Source organism: Rhinichthys klamathensis, unplaced genomic scaffold, assembly GCF_029890125.1.
Source record: "Rhinichthys klamathensis goyatoka isolate OS25496 unplaced genomic scaffold, OSU_Roscu_1.1 h1tg000170l_1, whole genome shotgun sequence".
In the NCBI taxonomy this organism is placed as follows: Eukaryota; Metazoa; Chordata; class Actinopteri; order Cypriniformes; family Leuciscidae; genus Rhinichthys; species Rhinichthys klamathensis.
In genome coordinates, this window is record NW_026606701.1 from 77,420 (window position 1) to 104,383 (window position 26,964).

Below are 26,964 nucleotides of genomic sequence, written 5' to 3' on the forward strand. Positions count from 1 at the left end.
TCCCAGTTGACCTGAAGACCCAACTGGCTATGGAGCACTCGAAGGGTAGGTCTTGTACTGATACTTCGTACCCTCGACGCCAGAACATAGAATGGTCTGTGGAGTGGAAGGATAGAGATCTGAAGTACTGTCCTTCAGGTCGAACGCTGCAGGCCAACCTTGGGGACGGAGCATTTGAAAATGCATTTCTGTGTAGTAATTGAACGGAGGCTTTCAAAAAAGGGCCCGTTTCAATTGACACAGGTCCAAGATGGCCATAACCCACCACATATCTAGGGTACAATGAAGTACAGGTTTATAGAAACCGGTCTTTATATCGGCTGGAGGAGAGGCTACATCGCGTCCTTTGCCAGTAGGACTGCGGCATGCGCACACAGGACAGGAGCAGCGCTTAACACGTAGGTGTGATAAATATCACTAATCTTTATTATTTTTTTATTTTAAGTTTATTTGAATAGGAACAAGTATGTTACATAAGCTCATGTTCCATACTACAACATTTTAGCCAAGGCTAATTCTCAATGTTAGTCCCTAGTGGGCCTTTAAATAAAATGACACAATACATAGTTAACATAAACATAATAATACAATATTACACAATATAAACGCAGCGGACAGTCAGTGGTCACATTTCTGACCTCTGATTAAAAAGTCTTTAGGTTGTTTTTAAAAAGGACCCAGTTTGTCTCTCCTTTTAGTTCAGTGGGTAAACAATTCCAGGCTTTAGTGCCTTGTACAGAATCTTAGGAGCATCTCAGCTCAACACCTAGGTATGATGAATATCACTGAGTCAGGGTGAAGCCAAGCGAAATGAATCGCAAGCCAAGTCTGCTGGTAGTTAGGGAACCACAGACGTACCTGAGGTGGGGCAGCGAGGTGGAGGACAGGGATCTGGCTCGGAAGGCCCGGAGGCGGCCCGAAGCAGGGTCTGAGTGTGGTGTTCGACACTTACCTGTGTCCACGAGACGGCCAGGGATACGTGAGAAGGCGAATGACCGGGTCCTCGAACCGCTCCCAGCTGCCGTGCTGGTGAACAAGAGGGGGCTGAGGGGTGTAAGGCTTACAAGGTCGCACACCGCCAGACTCGCCCTCTTGGGACCCAGGAACAGAGGAATTTGCTCTTTCTTTGGAGTGTGGGTACCGTTTGCTCCGCTTCTTTTGGGAGCAGCGGAGGAACAGACACACACACAAACAAAGACACCCGGGGGGGGGGGGGGGGGGGGGGCGTGGGGGGGGGGGAGTGGATCGGTGACCAACTCCCAGAGCATCCTCCTCCATCCCTGAGCGGCCCGCTCCGGAATGCTTTTGCTGTAGCTTGCCACCTGGCTTGGCAGCGCCTGGAGCGGGCTGGGCGTCCCTACTGCGGCCGGCTCCATGCTGAGGCCTGGCTGGAGGCTGCTGCGGAGGCCCAGTGGGAGCGGCATCAGGGTAACGCCCTCGGCGACGAGCAGGCGGAGGAACTGCCATCGATGGCGGGGTGGAGGCAGCAGCGGGCCGCCGGGGGAGGATGTGCTGGATGGCCTCCGTCTGCGCTTGGGCGGCAGAGAACTGTTGGACGTAAATTGGGGAGACCAGGAACCTAACCTTGTCCGCATCTGCCATATCAACCAGGCTGAGCCAACGATGGCACTCCTGGACCACTAAGGTGGACACCGCCAGACCAATCGCGCACGCCATGACACTCGTGCCTGGAGGGCGAGGTCGGATGCAGTGCGATGCTCACCTATGAGCGCACGGTCTGGGCTACCCTCGTGCATGTCCATGGGTGCCCTGGCCTGACAGACCTGTAGCAGCGCTATGGCACGCAAGAGGAGGCGGCTTGCCCACAGGCTTTGTAAGCTCTGCCCGTCGGAACGGACGAGAACTCACAGGCCTTAGGGGGGAGACGAGGATCCCCCCAAAAGGCAGCGGCCGCCGGACACAGGTGCTCTCCATGCACTTCGGGAAAGAAAGGCACTGGGGCGGCGAGCTGAGAACCAGCGCCAGTGCCGGAGCACACAGGGGAATGACCGCAGCAACACTGAACAGTGAACTGAAACAGTGAAGCACTCACTTTCCGCCCTCTAACCAGCCGTCAACACACACAAACCTTTAGAAATTTGTTGCTGTTAAAACAGTAGTTGAGAGCTTAAAGCTCGCGATCACCGCTGCACTCGCACTGTAGAAACCACCAGTACTGGGAGAGTTTTCCAGAAGAACACCCACACACTCGCTCGTTGTAAACAACAGCACTCTTCAGAGACATCAAACGATCGGCTCTGAAGCGAAAGACAACTAGTGCGTCCATCCACTTCTGTATTTATACCCGCACCAGCATTTCACGCACGCCAATTACATTGGCTCGTTTTAATAGTACTCGAAGATGTCAGGCTCTCTAAGCGTGATCCCAATCAGTTGACTCGACACGTCGACTACGTCAAACGTGAGCGACTGAAAGGGAACCACAATCTTTGCCATCCCTTCCCTTGTCTTCCTCTGTTTTCTCTGGTTACATTCAAGGCCTGGGTCAGGAGTCTGGAATTTGGGATTTTTTTAGGATCTGGTTTTATTTTATGCTAAAGGAGTAGTGTAGCTAGAAGTCTCAAATCAAGACACGCCATGAAAGAAAATGCTTTCCAGTGTCATATTTTAGTGTAATATTTACAATTTGTGTCAAACTTCCACAAACAAATACGCTATAAAGCGAAACACTTACAGTAATTACAGAATTTGAACTTGTGATCTCTCTCGCATGATTTAGAGAGCAGTAACTGTTTAAATATTTACAACATGACACACAAACATAAATGTCTCATTCAAACATGCATGTGCATGTAGTTGCAAAAACACCCTCTGGTTCTTTCTGATTAATTTCAGCTACGGATATGGATATACAGTAATACCTGTTTGGAGGAATCACACCTCCTTTTCATGTAAATTAATAAATTTGGCAATGACATGTCATACAGAACTTCTTTCACGCTGGCCATTAGATGAAACCCACCAGGTACAAATAAAAATGTAATTTGCTGATGAATCTGACATTGAAAATGGAATTAACTCTGAATTTCGAAATTGATTTAGTAAAAGGAGTGGTTGAAAATAGATAGAAAATATTTGAAAATAGATAAATGAGAATAAAAGGGAATTATGTATATTAATTTATTTAGTGACCAGTTATGCCCATATATAGAGAGTTCACTGCTCTACTGTAATAATTTATAATTTCAGAAAATTTAAATTCTGTATATTTACTGTTAGACCTGTTGATATTCAATGTGAAAACTGGGGCCCAGGTGCAGATCTGAACATGCAGTACATTCCACCTCAATTGACTTCATTCCAAACTGGAAAAAAAGAACACCAGGCAATTGATGATTTTGATGTGGAATAACATGCAAAACTGGCAATTGCAACATTTTTAACATTTGTATTTAATTTCTGGAATAAAATACTGTATGGTAGTACCAGCAACAGTGTTTGCATCTGTTATTCATGTTAAATTTTGACCAACAAACTATAGAAGTAAAATATTGATTTGACCTTGGCTCTTAAATATTTGATTATGTCAATGTTACTCGCTGTATTAGGTTGAAAGACAATAGTTTTTTACTATAATAATAATACAAATTAACAATTGTAGTATTTTTAAAATTTTATCCCATTTTTCCCTTTCTATAAACTGGACTAAACTCACTTCAAAATCCATTTGATTTATTAGGAACAACAAAAAAATGAAAGTCCCAGTAATTAGGTGATTTCCTTGTGTATTGTGTGTCTGTATTATTTGTATGAATACATATTTGTATTATGTGCTTATCTGTCATGTTATCTTAGCATGTTATGGTAAAAATGTGTTTACTAGCTCTCAGATTTAGTTTTTTTTGGATGTGTTGTTTATTATTTCAAAACCTAGAGATAAAATATTTATTAGTTTGAATTCCAAACTTTTTCATCAAAACTTTAGGCAGCTGAAGAAAAATATTGGAAAAAAATCTCACAATAGAATTGTGAATTGATCATGAGGGAGAGGGAGAACTTTACAGAGGATGAGCGGTTAAAACTGCCCTCAACCTGCATACAGCCTGTCTTAATCACACAAGCTCATACACACACACACATTGACACACACATTATGACACACTCTTTCCTGAGAAATTAAAACCACAGCCAGCATAGACAAATTAATATCTATAGGCGCAGGCGGTTTTGTGCAGGTAACCCCGCATCCACACAAACATCCTTAACATCACTAGAAAAGACAAGCCGTTGTTCTCTGCCTGGTGTCGTTGGATGGGTGTGTGCCCCTGGATAGTGAAAAGCAGCTTTATTGAAGTGTTTAGGGTTCCTAAAGCACTTTGTTCAGGTTTGTGTTCAAGGATTTCTCAGGGGCATGTCACAGCTTGCCACACACTGCCAGTGCATTCGGTTTTGTGTGGGTGCATTTACCTTTTTTGTATGTTGTAATAGATTGTATTTCTTATCCATTTTTTTTTTTGGTATTGTTTAGTGTACACATAATCTAATATATTTATTTATACATTACAGTTATATAGTTATACTGTGTGCGTGTGCGTGTGTGTGTGTGTGTGTGTGCGTGTGGGTGTGTGTGTGCGTGCGTGTGTGCATATTTGTGTTTGCGTGTAAACCAGTTCCCAGCTTCACCAGAGCAGGTTGGGGCAGTTCTCTTGTTTACCTGCCTACCGTTTTAACTCTGCCTCTTCTCTCTCACTTCCTGTATCAGGTGTGTGCATGTGTGCGTCATTAGTTGGCGTCCCGGAGAATGATAGGATGGCCGGGGGGCCCTGGACTGAAATAATCTCTTGAAGACCACCAGGACAACTTGCAGAGCATACCAGAGCCCACCTACCAGGCATCAGGCAAATTTTTAACTTGTGGCCACTGGGACAAAGTCCTTTTATTTTCTCTTTTACTTTCTCTCATTCACTCTCCCCTTCTCATTTTCCCTCTGCCGGAGCGGTTGGATTACCTGTTCAGGTAAGCTTGAGAACTACACTGGGCTTAGTATGTATTTACTCAGCACATTTTGCTCGTAACTTTCACCTGATACTGATTTTTGTTCGATAAGCTTGTACTTGTTGACTCAGCACAACTGTGGAAAAACGTTCTTTGTGTAGAAACCAACATGAATCCTTTGAAGTCATAATGCCTGTGAAAATGTGTTTGTGTTTGTGCACATGGAGGCATGTGTGTGAGCATGGTGCAGGTGTTGATGTTCATATATTTGTAGTGTAAACACTGTTAACTCAGATTGATCATCATCATCATTATTCTCTGGTTAGAGCAAGTTTGTATCAGCAGTTTTGACCACCAGCTGTTTACCAGGGAAAACCAACAGAAAACCTGTGTGTGTGTGTGTGTGTGTGTGTGTGTGTGTGTGTGTGTGTGTGTGTGTGTGTGTGTGTGTGTGTGTGTGTGTGTGTGTGTGTGTGTGTGTGTGTGTGTGTGTGTGTGTGTGTGTGTGTGTGTGTGTGTGTGTGTGTGTGTGTGTGTGTGTGTGTGTGTGTGTGTGTGTGTGTGTGTGTGTGTGTGTGTGTGTGTGTGTGTGTGTGTGTGTGTGTGTTAAGCTGAAAATGGGAAATTGGGGTCTCACTATCTCTATTGAATTTTACTGTATGGCAGGTGTGATATGACATGATATGATATGGAGTATAAAACATCAATCCGTACAAAATTATAGTAATCTCCTAGATGGAAAAAATGTATCCATAATTGTAATTTATCATTTTATTATTAAAAAAGTTTTAAGTATATATATATATATATATATATATATATATATATATATATATATATATATATATATATATATATATATATATATATATATATATATATATTGTTTCATATTACATAATCATATATTTTGTAATTCAATAAGAAATATAGGCCTAAATTATAATAACAATAAAATACTTCTTTTTAAACCCCACTGTATATGTATGATAAATAACATCAGTGGGAAAAAATAGATAGGGTAACTGAGAAAAGAGCCTTAAAGGAACAGAATGAAAGAGTGTTGGAAGAGAGGGGTTTTGAAGAGGAAAAGGGGTTGGTACAGAAATCCAAAGGGTGGGGGTGAACTATACATTTACATATGAACACTTATGTAACTCTCCCAAAGCACTGGAAGACTCTTTGGTGTGCATTCTGATGATCCTCTCCGACATACCAGAAACATGTAGCCTCATTTCTGAAATGGACTGATTTTTTCCAAAAGGTCTTATTTGAGATATATGTCCATTTAAAAAAATAATAATTATTATTTACGCACTCACTTACTCAGAACACTGTGTGTGGCTGTGCTCATTTATATCCATAATTTCCACTGAATAGTTATTATATTTGCATTAATCATTGTATGGTTTTATTGCATTATTCATTAGCTATATGATTCAACAGTTTAATGTTTAATTAAAGGGGAGCCTCAAGGCTCCTTGTTAGGGCCTATTATGTAACCATTCAACCCTGTTACCAAATAGATTTTATAAACAATATATTATATTTTATAAATTAATTTAAAATAAAATACATCACCAACTCTCTTATTTTACCATTTCTAAATTAATCCGTTTAAAATGTTTTTTTTGTTATAAATTGTATACATTTTCTGTAGATATAATTCTTGATATTCATTTAATATTTATTGCTAAAACATAAACACACCAATCAGCATTTATATGTTCTATAACTCTTCATTCGGGGTTCAGGCTGTAATGAGAGCATCCAGAGATTCAGGTATGCGGCGTAATTTTCTGCTCAAACATGTCTGAACGAAGTGTGGTGAAGTCAAAGACAGATCCACAGCAGGCCTGAGAGAGAGATCCACCCTGCTGCCTCTGTTCTCAGAGTGCTGCCTTTGTAGAGCATGTTTATTCATTCTATTATGTCAGAAACACAGGTGGAATCACAGAGCTGAGATTTTATTAGGAAAAAATGCCATATGAAAGCATTTTTACAACAGTTGTCTCAGACTTTTAGGTCCCACTTTATATATTTTTTGTTTCTGTGCTTGCATTAATTCCTTCAGCGGTGCATTATTGTGCACTTTGCGTGATGGGAAAGTATGTGTTTGTCTGGACTGATAAAAATGCTGACACTCAACACACAAGACAATTTTTAACTGGAGCTTTTAAAGAAATGGCTGATTAGGCACAGCATTACCCTATGATTGAACATTCTGTGTATCTGTGTGTATTCTTCCATAAAACCATTTATTGAAGGATATTTTCAGCATTTTCAGTCATTAAACACTGATCCCACTGGATTTAAGATTAAAAAAAAAATGTAACTTGTGTATGTTTGATTGTGCAGTTGAATGTCATTAACACTCTCTACACTTACCATTGCTTTCCTCTGGATCAAAGGTCACTTGAGAAACAATAGTACTTCCCTAGAGAAAATATGAGAGAAAGAGTTGAAGAAAGGAGAGTGAAATGAAACAAGCAACTTTTTTAAGTCCTGTCATTCTGTTTGTTTAGGACAATGGATTTTTTAATAGAAGTGCCTTTGAATGCGGGAAGACAAAAGAAAATGGAAAATTCCAATTGAATAAGAGCCGCAGGGTAAAGGTGATTGTGTGTGTGTTTGTGTGTGTGTGTTTAATACAACGCAGTAGCATACTCAAGCCATTTCGTCACTCTGAAGGATCATTACAGAGATGATGATTTACGGAGAACACAGGGTTGCTAGGTAAAAATGTGTCCTTGGGCACACTCCTTTATGGGTGGGAGTGTGTACGTGTCCTTATATAGTTCTGGTTAAGCTCAGATCAGATTACAAGGTGGTAGACAATAAAGCTATTATCATGCATTCACCTGCAGTTCACTGTCGTTCAAGGGTTTCCTCTTCAAATCAGCAGTGGGTGACTTCACAAAATTAGACAAGCCATATTGAAACACAGAAAGATGGAGGCTGTGAAAGTGTACACTAAATGTATTCAGAGGAGAGATTGTACTCGGTGAGACACCCCAAATAAAATTTTATGGCTGTAATAATATCACACTCCCATTGTAACCGTACAAACTCTCCCGTGTGAATTGGTTGTGTGTGCCACAACAGGTGAGGTGACGCACTCAGTCTTATGCAAGGACTTCCTGACCACAGGACTTCTTAGATAAAGTTTAAAATTGTATTACTCACCAGCATGTTGTTCCAAACCAGTATGCCGTTATTTTCCCTGTGGAACATTTCGCATAAAACGACAGTTTATAGAGAGAAACGGCTGTAAAGCTCTAAAAAGTACAATAAAACACCATAAAGATATCATAACAGTAGTCCACTTTCATGTTTTATCAGCCCGTTCTCATCCCAAGGCGTCATCTAACTGACGCTTTTGACCATGCGTCAACATGCCGACGCACATGGTACCCCTTAAGCGTCAATATGAGACGCGCCTCCTAGTGGTCTAACCCTAACCCTACCCCAGACCTAAACCTACCCATAACGGAAGCGTCATCTAACTGACGCTAAAGGGTGCCATGTGCGTCGGATTTAGACGCATGGTCAAAAGCGTCAGTTAGATGACGCCCGAGGATGAGCGTCTCATATTGACGCTTAAAGGGTACCATGTGCGTCGGCATGTTGACGCATGGTCAAAAGTGTCAGTTAGATGACGCCTTGGGATGAGAATGTGTTGGGTTTTATAGAAAAAGTTACATGTTTAGAATGACATGAAGGTGAGTAAATAATACACAATAGTCACTTGAGGGTAAACTATCCCTTTAAAATAAAGCTAATCTTGTTTGTGAACTACATGTGCCACATACAAACACACGCACACAAACCCTACTAAATGACAGGTTCATACAAACCCAGGCATAATTGCCCTACTGAGGTTGTTATGGACAAAATTCTAGTTCAGAAACAGCTGCTAAACGTCAATACTTAAGGTTCTGGAAACATCCAGAATAATGCTAGCAAAATGGCTGTTCTCTGTGTGACTATGCTAAAAACTTCCACTGTATAACTTTCAATTATATCTTTCTCTTCTTCTCCAACTGGGTTTATTAAGAATCTCAGGTGCAATGTTGATATTTCTGTTGCTAGTGGAATATAAAATGAGATTTGGATCAGTTTGATATTCATCCTTATGCCAACTCAGGGAATTTAAAATAGAGTAAGAGTGATGAGGAACAGACAGAAAGTAAAAAATCATTTTTGCTGGCCTCTTTTTGCTAAACTGTGTCTTTGGGTGTGTGCGACCTGCCTTTCCAGCAAACACAGCCAACAAGATTATCATGTGGACACACCTATTTGCAATAAATGACAGTTCCTTTCTTTCTTTTTTTAATGTGATCCTACAGGTGGATGGCTCAAAACGCAACCTGACGCAACAAAACTACGACGAATTAATAACGCTTCAACCTTTTACACCATACCTACCATTACGCAATGAGTGATCAGGAAGAGGCGGGTGCTGTGGCGATGCCTGTTTGCGGTGCAACAGGAGTCAGTCCCACCTCCCATCCTCCTGACCTATGCCATGTCTGTGGACAACGCCACCTACAAGAGGAGAACCACGAATATACCTACAAAGAGGAGGTGGACGATGACCTCATGTGCCACATCTGCCTTCAGCCTTTGATCCGGCCCCTGGACACCCCGTGTGGGCACACCTACTGCCAAGAGTGTTTGACAAACTTCCTACTAGAGAGCGACTTCTGCCCGGTGGATCGCACTCCGCTGATGCTACAGACCTGCCGAAAGTCCAGCCTGCTGGTGCACAAGCTGCTGGATAAACTGATGGTGTCCTGTCCCTTTACCGAACACTGCAATGAAGTGCTGTCGCGGGGAGAAATGGAGGGACACATCAGGAGCCGGTGAGAAAATCACCCTCAGAGCTAGTAGTGGTCTTAACAAGATTTGAGCTTCTTAATACAATTTAGGATGGTGGTACACAGGTTTGGAAGATGCACAATGCAATTTAGCCAAGTAGAACATGGACCCGCATCTTTTGTTGGTCCTGGAGCAATTTTGCTTTCAAACAATTATCACCCTAATACTACCAGGGGCGTAGCAACCATTATAACTGTTTTTGAGAAAAGTTTTATTTTACCTGGTAGCAGTATGGAAAAAAAGAAAGAAGTAGCCAGCAGAAGCGAAACTGTTGCATTGATGCAAACAGTGAGCAGCCACCTTACTATGGAAAACACCTTTTACTTTTCAGCAAATCAATTACGGCCAGTTAAGTAATGTTAATTAATTAATATTCATGAACCAAGCTGCTAAGTTTCTGTCAATTTCCAGATCTTTCTACATTCCTGAAACCCTACCTTAAAGGTGCGGTCACATTTATCATTGCCGGGCAAAATTTTACAGGTTAAAGAAAGAGGGTCTAGATGATACAAAATGCCATGAATGAAATATAAGAATAAAGACGTTGAAATGAAGATCCAAAGCTATTTTTTCCAGCAATGCAAACAAACCAACCTTAAATAACCACTTTCCAAATAGCCTCTTTTTATTGATCATTTTATAATTGTCCATTGTGGATCTCTGTTTTGCATTCTTGGTAAGTTACGAGTCTGCCTGCAGATTTGAGAAGGGAAAATTATTAGCCACTGGAAGTTTATCTGGCAAAATTCTTCATCACACTGATTCCCGTTGAAATTACTAGATATCGCCCGTGAAATTTTGCCAAGCAACTGTAAGTGTGACCGCATCTTAATGCTTGCAATCATGATAAAAAATAGTAGCCTGGCAAGCCAGACCTACATCAAGATGTTAGGTCTGGATACTCACAATTGGCATACCTCAATCCGAGGGGCGGGATAAACGGTTGTCTTTCAATATCCCTCGGCACGCAATAGGACAGCGCTACAACCAACCAGAGCAACGAACGGCTGTGGCTGAGTGAGTCCCATGTGTTTTTCCACCAGCGGAGCTAGTTGATATATTAAACTTTTGCCGTATCCGATCGTCAAAACTCCGAACACATCTTCGTTTTTTAAGAATGACTTAAGTTACGTTCTCTTAACTCCAAGTCCTCCAGAGTCGCGGCCAAAGCCGATTCGAAAGACCGCTGTTCGCCAGCAGCATCTTCTTTGTTTTCAAGTAACGCTAGCAGGGAAATCACCTATGGAAATCACGCGGAACCGTCACATCTCTGCCGTCATTGTTAAGCCCGCCCACCAACTCTATACACGATGTGATTGGCCTGACCAGAGTTTGTTTTTTTCCAGCTCGAAAAGCCAACTGGAGAGTTGCTAGACCACACTTTGCTGCAAAATAATTTTTGCTGCCGCTAAGGTGCGTCTAGATTTCTAGGCTAAAATAATAGTGGTAAGGGTGATAAATAGGATGTTCAAACCCCTATCCCAATCTTTTAAGCCTAAGCCAAAACCAACCCCTATTGGTTAAAAAGAATGTTGTGCAGTTTCCAGGACCAGCCTATATATTGACCCAGACATTCAGTCTTGAAATTTGAAAGGACATTTTCAGTAAGGACTCATTTTTAGATGGCTTTATTTAAAGGTAACTTGAAGGTTTGGAAAAGCACATTTCAAGGTATTGAACTGTATAAGAAAGTGTTGAATTGCTGAAAGTGACTGATGTATTGAATTCACAGTTCATCTTCTCATTGGCATTCATAAGCAGCTCTTTATTCATTGTCATTCATAAAAGCCTCTTGTCAGTGATTCGCCTCAATAGAAGACATGTGTCGAGCACATCTCCGTCTGTGTATGCGTTTGTTTGTTTATTTGGTTAGAGGATTCTTTTGTTCTCCGCTCCTCAGAGGTAGCAACCCCAAAGTGACCTCTGTTTAACCGACTAAGATATCTTCCACCTCAGTGCCTTTGGGGACGTTATGCTAACTAATGCTTTTTTAGTGGATCTCTCCCTCACTCTTACCATTTTTAGGATGGTGAAGTGTCATTCCTGTGGACTGTTTCTGAATCATTAGTGCTCCACAAGCCTGAGGGCTCAAATGAAATTAATTGCATTTTGTTACTGTTGTTAATGGAAAGTTTCCCTCTCATTTAAAATTCCACTTACGGAAACATAATCAACTTGCCCTTTTCTCCAGTCAACCGAAAAACCCACACTTGCTTCTTTCCATACTATTCCTCTTCTCCCCTCCCACATCTCCCTCTTTTTATACTGGGCTCTTGGGCTGTCAGGTCATTTTACTTTGTTTTTCTCTTCTTCTCCCTTCTTCTCCCTTCTGTCTCCAATGTGTTCTGGAAGCCAGTGGTCTTAGTTGGTCCAGGACTGTAAAGTTGGACATCATTCAAAATGGGACGGGACTTCAGAGGAACAAGCACTTGTAAGGACCAGCCAAAGACTCTCTCCATGTAAGAATGTAACTACTTTTTTTTGAGAGAGAGAGAGAGAGAGAGAGAGAGAGAGAGAGAGAGAGAGAGAGAGAGAGAGAGAGAGAGAGAGAGAGAGAGAGAGAGAGAGAGAGAGAGAGAGAGAGAGAGAGAGAGAGAGAGAGAGAGAGAGAGAGAGAGAGAGAGAAATTTTGTATAAAGTTCCTCTTGAATCCATGCATGTAAGCTCAATAGCATTTTTTCAGTATTAGCTGTTTCTGATTTTTTTTGTTTCCCAGCATTTTGTGGTCATGTGATGTTAAATTGTAAGCCTTCCTTCACACTGGTGACTTATTACAGTGTGGTGAGAAGACCTGTTGTATTGAGTCAGCCTTGGTTGACGCTTTGATGTTTTTTAGATTGCTTTGCATGTTATTTGCATGTGCTTTGGGGTTTAGTACCAAAGATAGGTTTGTGTCTTGTACTGTATATTGGTCTGTGTTCATGTTTGCAGTCAAGATGCACTTTGTCTGTCAGTGTGTGTAAAGTGTGTGCTTGGGTCTGCATGTATTTGGTGGTAGACAGACTTTCCTGGAACCCTGGATCAGATCTGGGGAGATAGGAGCGCCTCAGGCTGTCCTTGGGCTCACATACAGTATTGATTATAGCACATGCTATACTGTGACCAAATCATACAGTTATTGAAAGCGCTGTAAAGTTTGGGTTGATCAAGCGGGTCTAGATGCACTTTGTCAGTGTACGTAAGCATGTACTAGATTCTGCATGTATTTGGTGGTGGACAGACTTTCCTAGAATCCTGGATCAGATCTGGGGAGAGAGGAGGGTGTGTAGCGCCTCAGGCTCACATACAGTATTGATGATAGCACATGCTATACTGTCACCAAATCATACGTTTATTGAAAGTGCTGTAAAGTTTGGAGATCTATAAGGCCTTAACCATTTTTGTCTGATTATGTGACATTGTGAGTTATTGTTTGGAGAATGATTGAAGAATAGTCAAGCTATAAATGGAGTGTGGTTGCTCATCTGTCTTTCTGTCTGTCTGTCTGTCATTATAGCTATATGTCTGACTCTCTATCTGTCTGTCTTTCTATATACCTCTTTATATATATATACTACTGTATGTCTATCCATCTCTTTCTATCTATTCATCCATTGATCTATCAGTCCATTCATTCGCCCGTCCGTCCGTCCCTCCATCCATACATACATCCACCCATCCATGTCTATTCCCTGCATACACGTACATATATATATATTTATAAACACACACCCCTTCATGGCTGAATGAACCCATGCTCTGTGAAAGGGGTGGTCTTTGCCACACGCTCTACCCTTGAGGCATACAGACAATGAAAGATGGACCACCCAAGCTTGCATCTCCCCCTCTCTCTCGTGTCAGATGGTTCGCCCCAGCTCTCTCTCTCTCTCTCTGTAGAGCATGCTGCAGTATAAGTCAGACGGTGTGTTGCCACACTCACACATACTCGCTCTCTCTCTCTCTCACATTCACAGCAGCATGTGGGCTCGCGAGCGTAAATCCTCTTACACTTGGACGAAACCCAGGACAGATTAAACCGCAACGCAACCATCGCACCCGACCGGTGTGCCAGCAAACGCCGCTCTCTGCCTCCTCTTCTCCTTCTACCTCACTCTTCTGTTGTCTTCTCTGCCTCGGCTCACATGCACCTGCGCCCGCTCCAGACACTGCTCCTGCCTCCTTTTCTTCTCGAGTCTTTCTTCATCCTGCACTCTCTGCTCTCCTCCGCTGGCAGCGCTCCCAGTCTTTACCTCTCCCTCTACTGCTGCTGATCTCTCTACTGCTGAGATGACCAGGCTAAAAGCCTGAGGGAGGCAAGGGAAAACAGAAAAGTGGAAAGGCAAAGAATCAGGAAGAAAAGGAAAAGGAAGAATAGCTTTTTTACTTGAGAGAAAGGTGGGTGGGGGGGGGTCAGAACTGTAGTAGAGGTGGAGGAGGAAGGGGCAGGGAGGAAGACGGATAGGGAAGACTGCATTCAGTCCAGAGAAAGACAAAGAAAGCAAAAGAAAGAGAGACTCAAGACAGAGGGCCCTGGAGAGAGAGGGTCATGAAGGCTCTTCTGCTGTTGGTTCTGCCCTGGCTCAGTCCAGCAAACTATACTGACAATGTGGGCAACCTGCACATCCTCTACTCAGAACTGTGAGTAACACACACATCGGCTTGTGGCAATGTCCTGTGTGTGTGTCTGGTGTGTTGCGCCCATATGTACCATCTCATCTTCTAGTTTTATACAGGACAGTCGCACTGTACCCCATCCCATCAGCACTGCAATGTGTGCATCTGGTTGTGTGTATATAAGTGTGTGTTTGTATGCGCACGCGTGTCCATACATCATTTGCAAGAACTGCATAAATCCCAATTGATCCCGTTTTTTAAGATAAATTGCTTGCATACCTGTATGTGTTTGTGTATGCATATCTGTGTGTTTTTTTGTTGTCTAGAAGTTTCTATACCATTATTGTATCTCTTATAGGTAATTTTTAAAAGGATAAATGCATTATGATCTTTTTTTATTGTAGTTGTGTGCTAGAGGATAGTGTAGAGGTGGTTATGGTTGCGTTTTGTAATGAAGCAGGTTTTGTTTTGATGCTACCAAGCAGTGAGAGACACTGCAGCATGACCTAATGTGTGTGTGCGTGTGTGTGTGTGTGTGTGTGTGTGTGTGTGTGTGTGTGTGTGTGTGTGTGTGTGTGTGTGTGTGTGTCTCTGTGTGTGTGTGTGTGTGTGTGTGTGTGTGTGTGTGTGTGTGTGTGTGTGTGTGTGTGTGTGTGTGTGTGTGTGTGTGTGTGTGTGTGTGTGTCTCTGTGTGTGTGTGTGTGTGTGTGTGTGTGTGTGTGTGTGTGTGTGTGTGTGTGTGTGTGTGTGTGTGTGTGTGTGTGTGAGCGCAGGTGTTTTTGCATCATTTTAAATGGTGTTTTTATTGACATATATAAATATATTTGATAGATATAAAATGTAATTTATCCTTGCAGACTTGTGCAAATAGACTGAGTGTACAGAAAGATCACCGTTGCTATAGGCACACCGTTCAGAAAATCAAACACTGGTCCTCAAACACACACACACACATATGCCCACCAGATATCTGACAACAGCATAACACTTTTAAAGCTACAAGGCACATAAAACATTCAAGCTGAACTTCTCTCTTGGGTCAAAATCATAAGACACTAATCAAAAGAGTAAAATATACACTCATCCACGGCAGTAAACACCGTAAGAGCTTCTTCATTGTGCACTGCACTGTTTAAAAGACACTTCAGCATTCAGTGTGAGAGTGTGTTTGGGTGAAGGCTGGTTATATTGATCCCGGGTCTTTGGCCAAAACACAATGTGCCATGTAAGTGTGTGTGTGAAAGGCTGAGCATAGTACAATAGACTGCATTACAAATCCTCTCTGCTCTTAGAGTCTAGACTCTAGACAACACAAACATGCTGATATTGGTGTGTATAGCATGTAAATGAAAGAAAAGGATAATTGGAGTATAACAGGACAGTAAGGTTTCTTCAGAAGAATGAATAGTAAGGAGACATATAAGGTGATTTTCTGGACCATCTGTCCATGCATTTGTTTGGCTTGGATCTTATATGACAAGGTCTTTCTGTTTCTCTTCTTTCGCCCTCTATGTGGGTCACCATGCCATGTTTTATGATTTATGTGCCTGTGTATGCGAGTTTCATGGGTAGACATACCATCTTGGACGCATTGAAAAGGAGAAGAGAGAGGCGTTGTGTAGTCTGTTTTTTGTTTGTCTGGCTGCCGGTAGCACGGCCATTCATCTTCATCATATATAATGACAGAAAGCTTCTATCCTCATCTCTCTCACACACGCTGGCCTTCTTTCTTAGTTTCAGCAAGTTGTGTTTTTCTTTGCCCAGAATGTCTCTCTTCATTTTTTACATATCCGAATCTTTTCCTTTCTGTCTTTCTTTGTTATCGGGTGTTGAATTTCTCACAGGTTTCTCTGTGGTGGACATACACGCATGGATATAAATGATATTGTATCGTACCAGAATGACCCCGCAATCAATTACACATATGCTGGTATCTGGTATTAACATCTGTCTCAGTGTTTGGGCAAAACAGATGTGTCTCATGACCACTCTGCTTCCAAATATACTTTTTTTTTTAAAAAAATAAAATTTGAATGTCACCACAAATATACAATAACTGTAGTTTGTTTGTGCTTCACATAATCTGTGTTATTAATTGCAAAACAGTCCATGAAGTTCTTTGTGTATGTAAAATTTTCAACCGTACACTTTTTTTCCTTTTAAAATGGCACATAATCAGCAAAAACTCCTTGTTTTAGTGCAGTTGATTAATGACAGGTGAGTATGAGGTCCTTTAATTTTGTTTAAGACAAATGCAATGTGGTCCACTGCGTTTCTCACTACCTCTGTATGTCGTCTGAGTGTACAGATCGCAAATGTTTTGGACCGTGTTTACTTGTATTCAGCACTGACCACTTGTGATAAGTTCACCTGAAATGAATGTTAATACTAGATATAAACAGTGTGTTAGCGCTGGTCCTGAATGTTTGATCTCTGCTAAAGCTGCCCATCTTCATTTGACAACACACACAAACAAGTTTCCATCTTTTATGGGGACATTCCAGTTTGTATACTGTATAAACTGTATATTATATCCCCTAACCCTAACTATCAAAGAAAACTTTCTCCATTTTTACATTTAAAAAACAAAAACAAAACACAAAACAGTATGATTTATTAACTGTTTTCCTTGGGGACCAAAAAATGTCCCCCACAAGGACAAGGATTTAGGATATTGCTATTTTTGTGTTTCATAATGTAGGGTTTACCAGGCCCTACACACACACACACACACACACACACACTCCTTTCTCTCTTGTGCTTTGAGATGCTTAATTAGACTTTGAATTAAACATTAATCTTCTCTGTGCACTGTTGCAGATGTTCTGTATGCAGATGCTTGATCTGTCTCTCTCTCTCTGTGTGTGTGTGTGTGTGTGTGTGTGTGTGTGTGTGTGTGTGTGTGTGTGTGTGTGTGTGTGTGTGTGTGTGTGTGTGTGTGTGTGTGTGTGTGTGTGTGTGTGTGTGTGTGTGTGTGTGTTCTCAGGGGCACAATACCTGATGAACAGCATTACTAACACTACAAGCAGTAGTTTGTGATTTCTGCACCTCTAGTGTCACCAAACGGTACTGCAAAAACAATAACTGGGCAAACAGATAGCCCCAAACTTACGCCATTGGGTGAGCCAGTGTTTCTGACTGGTCATGATGTTTTCATAGAGCCATTGTCACAGTCATAGTCATCGTATTTACACTCTTCAGGAAGTCAGTGTACCAATGGATCACTTATAATTGTCTCTGTGTATTAAAATGTATTTTAACACACCCAACCTAATTCCTATAGCTGATGTCCAGCTCTACTCATTCAAAAGACTTCTGCTTCCCAATGCTTTAATGTATGTGTAGGTTTATCTTGTGAATTGCCTGAGTGTACAGGTATGCTGAGATGTGCCTTTTCCTGTTTGTGTGATTTTGGATGTGTCTGCACATGCTTTTTCAGGTGGTATGTGAGACAAACAAATCACACGTTATGTTTCTTGAAGCACTATTGAAGCACTTCTGACATTTGCACAGACTCTGTACAATAACAATGCATTGACGGCATGTAAAACGTAGGCACTTTTACGTTTGAAAAACTTTCATGACATGCAAATGTTTATGAATACTTTGTGGTTTGTGGAATATTGAATTCATGGAATGAATAGGTTGCTGTTATTTTATTTATAATAAATTAGATTAATTAAATATGTGTGGCGCCATCATATTCATTTACTGCAGTTAACGATTTCAAATTTCTTCAATCTTAGCTTTCACCTAATTGGACATTGGACAAAGTATGATTTCCAAAGACTCTTATACTTGTTAAAGGGGACCTATTATGCACCTTTTTACAATATTTAATATAAGTCTCAGATGTCCCCAGAATGTGTCTGTGAAGTTTCAGCTAAAAATATCCTACAGATCATTTTATTATACCATATTGTAAATGCTGTTTTCGAGCATGTATCTTTAAATGCAAACGAGCTGCCGCTCCCCACACCGCTTTCCAGAAGAGGGCGGAGCCTGTACACCTCGTGCCTCAGATACTCTGCCAAAACTAAAACATCTGTTTGGTTTTGATTATAATCTCACGCTCATGTGACATTGCAGTTCTTCTCATCACGAACGTTTATTATTCGCATGCATTTTAATGCCGAATCAGTTTAAACTTCTGATATATGGTTTTCTGAGCGCACACATCCGAAGCACGCGCACAGAAAGCTGCCGTCAGACGGCGCATTGCGTGAATATTCAACTAATTTCTATTTTGCGTCTTATTTCGCTTAACCTATCAAATACACACAAAGTTCACATAAACACAGTCAGTTATGTATTTGAACGTAAAAAGCAGGGAAAGAAATCACATGTGTATTATGAAATATCTGTGTATTAAAGTGACAGCAGCATAATATACAGTACCTACTGCTGTATATGCTGTTAATATGAATCAGACAATAAAAGAAAAACAGCTTACTGCTTTTGATTAAACAACTTTAGTAGCTTTAATAAGAATACATTTCTTACTTGAATGCTGCTGTTAAATGCTCTGGCGAGGAGATAAACATGGCGGACTGTGTACAGCTCACCCTAAGGGGAGGAGCTAAGCTAATAGGCAGAGTCTGTCAGTGGTCGTGGGCGGGGCCTGTTTCAATGTAACTTTACATTGGCATACATTCCTGAACGGCTCATTTTGAGACACTGTTAATAGGGAAAATAACAAATAGAGTGGATGGATATTTACCATAGGGTGGTTGTGTACACACACTGTGGACACATAGTTATGTTCAAAAATATATAAAAAATATAATATACAATATAAAAGTGAATTTTGCATAATAGGTCCCGTTTAAGGTTTGAGGATAATTCAGCTAACACAGAGTGCAAATGGTTTCTGAAAGGGTCATCTGTATTTCAATAAAATTAAAGTAGATAAATGTGACATTTAACCCACTATCAGATTTTGTCTGAGCATTGATCACATCAGAAGAAGATGCTGTCAATGCTGTATTGTAGCTTTTGTGTCAATCCAAACGTAAATCAAGTTTGCATGAAAATCTACAAATACTGATGGGATCACTCTGTATGTCCAACCTGATCTCACGGCAATTCGTACGAATTTTACGAGGTGGCTAATTTGTAACAATTCGTACGACCTCACTCGTACGAATTAGTACGATTTTTGCTAAATCGTACATATTTTACGAGTTGCCCAATTCGCATGAATTCGTACGAATGACTGACCCCTGACCCCGCCCCTAAACCTACCCATCACGTGGGTTTAGACAAATCGCACAAATTCGTACGAGTGAGGTCATACGAATTCGTACGAATTAGCCACCTTTTAATCACTCGTACAAAATTCGTACGAATTGGTTGTGAGATAGCGTTGGTATGTCCACATTTCACACTGACTTTTTAACCACCCATATGGGTGTGATGAGCTTCCGTTGTCTTTAGTGTCAGGTTACTTTAAAAGAAAGTGTTAGTTACAGTGTTAAGAAGTACTTCAGAAGTAGGATATGACACTTCCTGAGGGCTTATGCTAACATGTCTAAAGCTTTTAGACAAAATTTTGCCAGTATGTGGGCTGGAAACAGTTCTTGTGAATCAGATTTGCGTCAGTATACATCTGTGTTTGAAAATGGAGGCCATTGCTCTGACTCATTTGAAGGCTGATCGCTGTCAGGATGAACATGATTTTGATTTGTGTACTTCTGTGTGGTTTATAGTTTTCTTTTAGTAAGAACAGATCATCAGTTATGGGGGTGGGGGATAGTGATTGAATGTGTATATGTGCATGTGTGTATGCCTGCATGCAGCGGATGGCTCTGGTCAGACAGAAGCATGTCGTCATCAGGCTGTCACACGTGTAGGGCCTGCGTGTTGCCGTGGTGACCTTATTTTCAGGCATAGTGAGCGGATGACCGCTGAACGTGCGCGTGAGCGGTTTGTCCTGCGGCATTCGCTGGCTCACTCAGTGACCGCATGACCCATCTACTTATCTGTGCCAAGGCACATCACAAAAACAGCATGCAGCACAGAGAGAAGAAAAGAATGTAAAGAACCATGTTCAATGATGTTGACATTGAACTGGTATTTACTGTACATAAACTGTCATGGGTCCAAAAATAGACATGCATATATATATATATATATAACTGTAATATTGTGAAATATTATTACCATTTACAGTAACTGTTTTCTATTTTAATACATTTTTATTTATGTCTGGCAAAGCTTAATTTTTAGCAGACATTACTCCATTGATCCTCTAGAAATCATTTTAATATGATGATTAGGAGCTCGAGAAACATTTCTTATCTGTTAACGATAAAGTTGTGCTGATTAATATTTTTGTGAAAACCATGATACATTCAAAAGAACAGCATTTATTTCAAATATATTTTGTAACAATGTTAAAGTAACCATCACTTTTGTATCAATTTAATGCATCCTTGCCAAATATATATATATATATTTTAAACTTTTGAATGGTAGTATGATATAGGCTTATACATACAGGGCCCAAAATGAACACTCGCCAAATGCGAGTAAAAATATATATTATTTTTTTAATGAATTCTAACTATGCAATGTGAGAACATGAACGTAAACGAATGTTAATGACGCTTGGGACAATTGACAGGCCAGTGCTACATTGTCACAAGATTTTAAGCCTTGGCAATTTAAATATTCAAGACACAAAACGGAACTTAATTCGTTACTCGCGGTACTACCCAGAAAGATGCGTCTCAGACTGCACACAATTACTGAACTGAGCTCTCTTTCACGTCTTCTTGGGCTTGAACGGACAAGTTGACCCAAATTTTTTTTCAAAATGCCCATCTTGGCGAGTATAGTAAACATAGTCGGTTATGTTTAAGTGAACGTACTGTAATCAGTAGAGAAAGATGTGCACCGGTATCAGTGTACTGGATCCGTGCATTAGGTCTTAAAGTGACAGCAGCCTAATATGTCTGCTGCTCGCTGGGTTTTTAACTTTAATCAAACAACAAAGAACAAAAGAAAAAAATCATTCACTGCTCTTGACTGAATAACTTGGATTAATCTATGTGTAATTTATACAGTGAAGACAATCCAGTGTTGTTTTATTTGATTACTTTATTAATTGTCTCTACTACTGTTACTTGTCTGTAGTTATGTTTAAATTTATTAAATGTTATATATTATTTAGGCTAGTGTTTTAGCTGTGGTATCAATATAGGAATAGAAAATTGTGAATTTTCACTGGTATCTAAAATATTGGTGGTAGAACTGCCTGTTTTTGCAAAAACAGTTTCATGGTCGTTAAAGGAGAACTCCGGCGCAAAATGAACCTTTGGTCTAATTACACATTGGTACCTAGTCAACCGTTATCTGAGATTTGTTTTCATGATTATCGAATGTAAATAGTTTTATCTCTAAAAACAGTTTAGCCTATAAAGCTAGTATAACGCTAGTATATTGGGCATAGATCAATGACAAATAAAAATCGCTTGTTAATATCACTAACAAGGCTCAAAATAGCCCCACACTAACACGTTAGCATAATGAGGGTCCCTACCTTCAAACCGAAGCATTGAGAACTTTGTCAGTGTCCAGACAGTTTAATAAGAAGATATTTAATACATACAGTCAACTTCGCGTATACAGGCAGAAGCCATCTTTGAAATACAGTCTCTACCAGTCGATCCACGAACGCCGATCCAAGCCTACTGTTCGCGCTCACCTTATCACAACTTATAGCTCGTTCACATCTCACCAGCGCACTTGGATCGGCGTTCGTAGATTGACTGGTAGAGACTGTATTTCAAAGATGGCTTCTGCCTGTATACGCGAAGTTGACTGTATGTATTAAATATCTTCTTATTAAACTGTCTGGACACTGACAAAGTTCTCAATGCTTCGGTTTGAAGGTAGGGACCCTCATTATGCTAACGTGTTAGTGTGGGGCTATTTTGAGCCTTGTTAGTGATATTAACAAGCGATTTTTATTTGTCATTGATCTATGCCCAATATACTAGCGTTATACTAGCTTTATAGGCTAAACTGTTTTTAGAGATAAAACTATTTACATTCGATAATCATGAAAACAAATCTCAGATAACGGTTGACTAGGTAACAATGTGTAATTAGACCAAAGGTTCATTTTGCGCCGGAGTTCTCCTTTAAGTCATCGGCCATTGGCAGGAGTGGCAAAAAGTTAGGGTTCAAAGTCGAATCCTTGAGATTGAAATGGGGGTCCAAAGTCGAATCCCGTGCACTTACCCCCTCAGAAGGGCTTGTTGCATCCCTGTCAGACAATTATCATTTTCAATTGTCAGTATAGCAAATTATAGCAAAAAGTGTTAAAGGGTTAGTTCACCCAAAAATGTAATTTCTGTCATTAATTACTCACCCTCATGTCGTTCCAAACCAATAAGACCTTCGTTCATCTCCAAAACACAAATGAAGATATTTTTGATGAAATGCAAGAGCTTTCTTCATTATTACCATTTTCAAGGCCCAGAAAGACATCGTTAAAATAGTCCATGTGATTACAGTGGTTCAACTTTAATGTTATGAAGCGACAGAAATACTTTTTTCGTGCGCAAAAAAATAAAAACAAAATTGTTATTCAACAATTTCTTGTCGTCCGTGTCAGTCTTTGACGCTGTTCACGTGAGCACCACGACACATGCGTGTGATGCTGACGCTGGAGCCGGCCAACACTGAGCCGGCGTTCTGGAAGCGCTGCACTGTGTTTACAATGTGAACAGAGTCAGAGACTGACACGGAAGAGAAGAAATCGTTGAATAAAACAAAGGTCTTATGGGTTTGGATCGACATGAAGGTGAGTAATTATATTAGAGAAATTTCACATTTATTTTCAAACCAACCCTTAAATAAGTGATCTCAAAGATCACTGGTTATCTCCAAATAATTATCCCTTGTCAGATTTATTTTCCTGTAATTACCAATAATTGAATTAAAGCTTTACTAATTACTAATTAAAGCTTTAATTTCAGCTTTCACACGCACATGCACCTTTAACTAATGCAAGCCTGTAAAATCAAAGCAGTCTTCAGAAAAAAAGAAAAGGATGACCTACATGTGACTGCCACATTCTCCTCTATGGAGTCAAATACTGCTTCTGAGCGTTTCCCCCAGAGAGGAAGAGTTCAACAGATTGTGTCTGTCCTGCAGTTGCTCTGCAGTTGTTCTGCGTCCTCTCACCTTCCTCATCAGGTTAATGATGATGAGGAGCAGGAAGAGCAAAAAAAAAAAAAACGTTGTTGCTAATTCGACACTTTAACTGCATCCGAGACAGAGAGTTGGCTGAGTTCTTTTCTCTGCTCAGCACCTGATCTCAGGGCCGGATCTGCACCTGGGCTGGGTGCTCAGTCACTGCTGGGAGACAGTAAGAGACACTTTGGGAAAGGCACAGAAAGTGGAGTGTGCTGGTTTCCTGTTTGCATGAAAAATAAAGACACTGTGCAAGCAGGGATAGAAAGATAAGAAACGCTCATCCCACAACATACACACATAAACCTGGGTTAAAATCCTCAGTTAATACACATTATTGCGGTTGCGATGTTACTTGTTTTTTTTTATAATGTGCACTGCAGTGCTTTATAGTGATCATCAATCATTTTGATGTGTATTCCTTTTGACATATAAGTATACATTTTGAGCGACAGCACTGTGGGAAGGATAAGAGAAGGAAATGTAAAAGACCCTAGGAAGGTTTGACTTGTTTGGACTGTCCAAATGTTTTTAAACGTAGAACATCATCAATGCATATGATTATGCCTACATCCCTACTAAATTGTAGGCAAAAAACATTAGGCGAAAAGTACCTGGATGACATTACTACTTCTGGCCAGATTCTGAAGTATGCATCTGATGAACACTTAGCTATCCCATGAGGCCATGGGAGAGGGGTTGTAAATGGCAGTGAAGCGATGCAGCTGATGCTGAAAGTCATGACAATGACAACATGGACAATGTAGTACGCTCAGATAACATTTATACTACACACATTTATACTATATAGAACGTACTTTTTTAGCAGTCGCAAAGTAGGTTTCTCTTGCAGTAGCTACTCAGGCATGCCACAGTCAATCACAAAACGCAGCCAATCAAAACAGTTTACACTCTCAATCACACTAGCAATGCACTGCAACAGAGCGTCAAACTAAGAGTTCATCATTTATATTTTCATGGCTTCAGTGACTTCCATCTTGTTTTTTTAATGGTTTTCTTTGTGGAATTTGTCATATAATATCCGATTATAAACAAAACAAATTTGCTTTTGCAGAGCAGAAAACAGTGTCTTCTCGACATGTGCACAACACGAGTCAAAGTAGGCAAATGTGGCATAGGCAAATGTGTTACCGTGTTACATATGCAGGTCACAGATGTGTGACTAGAATTCCAGACGACTCGTTTAGGCGGTTCAGATTCGATTCTTTCTTTTCGGAGACAATAACTTTATTTATCGTGCACTTTCGACTTTACAACTTTGCAGAGTGTTTACATTCAAAGACAGATATACTATTAAACAGTGCATGAAAGTTAATATTCGAAAAAGCATAATGGGGACACATTAAAGCAATTTAATCTTTTAATATCAAATATATCAAATATACAAATACATGTCCCCTCAGCTTGAATGGGCTCTTGCACACTATTGTATTAGGCAATGCAGGATCTCTTGTCGTCATAGTGGCAAACTGGGAGATGACCGCATATGTGAAGATATCTGGAAAACTAGGCCAACCAGAGCTGCTCAAGTGAAGCTAAAGTGTGAATAAACAGAAGATTACACACACACAAACCAACAGTGACCTCCTGCTCTAAAGATATTTTTGTGCTCTTAGAGTAGATACATATTTTAAGCCTTCAGTACACAAGAACACACGTGTCTGCTGGGGCATAAGGCATCTTAAAAAAAAAAAAAAACTTAAAATGCATCATTGGGGTGTCAGTTCTATCCTTGGCTGTGACTGAATTTGTGCAGAACAACACACAAACACATGCAAAATGGATCACATGCAAAGGGAGCACTCTCCATCTGCCATAGGAGCAGGCCAGTTGTATCTACCGCTTCAGACTGAGCACAGGTCTCAATGTTAAGCGCTCAGAGCAAAGATAACAGACACTTCAGCACTATCTCCTGCACACATTAGAGAACTAAAGCAGATCACTGTCCCGGTTCCACACTGAGAGAGAGAGAGAGAGAGAGAGAGAGAGAGAGAGAGAGAGAGAGAGAGAGAGAGAGAGAGAGAGAGAGAGAGAGAGAGAGAGAGAGAGAGAGAGAGAGAGAGAGAGAGAGAATGTGAGAAATAAAGTCAATGCGGTCGCTCAGCTGGGGGTGGGGTGGGGAGGGGGAGGGGGGGGGTGTAGAGGGATGAACATAAATCTGCTGCTGTCTTCATCCTGCTGTTCTCATCACAGAGAAGAAGAGAAACAGAAATGGGTGGGGAAGAGGATGGTATAGAAAAATGCATAAGAGAGAGAGAGAGAGAGGGATGGTGGAGGGAAAGTTAGGTCTGCATAATTGTCCTTGCTGGCTGCTGCCAATGTGATGTCAGTGATTGGCTGAGTGAGTCGCATGATACAGTTTCATATACGGGGGAGAACACAGGGAACCGGTTAATGCAGTCAGTGTGTGTGGCAGTGTTCACAAGGGATAAATGTAAAGTTTTATTTTTGTGAAAAACGATTGAATATATATATATGTATTATCATATAATATGGCATCAAATGTTTAATTGAGATGGAAATATTAATGAACCAAATGTAGTATGAATATTAATCAATTAATCTTAAATGAGATATAATGAAGTTTCCTTATTGTGTCTTAAAATAGAAAAGTTAGTTGGAAAAAAATACACTTATTAATTAATTAAAAAATAATTGAAGTCCTCCTATTCTAGCATAAAGTAAGATGAGTGTTACTTTGTTTAAGAACCCCACCTGGTCTGACGAAGCACATTTTCTCTCAACATTGGCTCAACTAATGGTGTGAGTTTGGGGAAGGACTATCTGTTTGCCCAACCAATGGCAGACAAGTCCAGCTTCCATTTGGTGCTGCTAGTAGTGCAGCTACAGAGTTCACAAAAGGATAATGGGAAAAAACAGGCTGTGAAATTTTGAGCAATTTAAGTGGATTTTAAAAAATGTCCCCCAATGAGTTTTCCTTGGCCATTCATCGGTCTCTCCTCTTCTCCGGTCTTAGTAGTTCTCTCAGAACATTTGCCATGAGTGTATAATCCACCAGACAATGAATTACTTGACGTGAATATGTCACGACTCCGAAAGACCCAAAAAAAAAAAAAAAAGAAGATTTGTCTCCTTCTCCCTCCTCCTTGCCGTCTTTTTCTCCCTGAGATTATTACTTTCCTTAATCCTTCCTCCTGCTGCACTGAAGCTCTGATCTTCAAACCCATCAGCAGATTAAGTACAGATAAGGAGGAAGACACCTCCTTTGATAAACTTCACAAAGACTGATTAAAGTGTATTTATATGTGTGTGCATGCCTCCCAAGTTAAACATGTCAAAGCAATTAAA

At 40.6% G+C, this 26,964-nt stretch overlaps 2 protein-coding genes across 6 annotated transcripts in view; one reads left to right on the forward strand and one right to left on the reverse strand.

The window, feature by feature from the left end:
• Nucleotides 1–4,736: 4,736 nt before the first annotated feature.
• Nucleotides 4,737–26,964, forward strand: part of lnx1 (ligand of numb-protein X 1) — a 43,951-nt gene continuing 21,723 nt past the window's right edge. The window contains exons 1-2 of one of the 5 annotated variants that reach the window (XM_056259796.1): nt 4,737–4,977; nt 9,306–9,821. In XM_056259796.1, the coding sequence (XP_056115771.1) occupies nt 9,394–9,821 (428 nt within the window). In that variant the 5' untranslated portion in view covers nt 4,737–4,977; nt 9,306–9,393. Of the gene's footprint in view, nt 4,978–9,305; nt 9,822–12,174; nt 12,297–13,746; nt 14,455–26,964 lie in introns of those variants that run through there. The other 4 variants (XM_056259795.1, XM_056259800.1, XM_056259798.1 and 1 more) reach the window with 4 other exon arrangements.
• Nucleotides 6,660–26,964, reverse strand: part of fip1l1a (FIP1 like 1a (S. cerevisiae)) — an 83,658-nt gene continuing 63,353 nt past the window's right edge. Inside the window, exon 16 of the mRNA XM_056259803.1 lies at nt 6,660–6,812. The gene's annotated coding sequence lies outside the window, so the exon portion shown is untranslated. The remainder of the gene's footprint in view (nt 6,813–26,964) is intronic.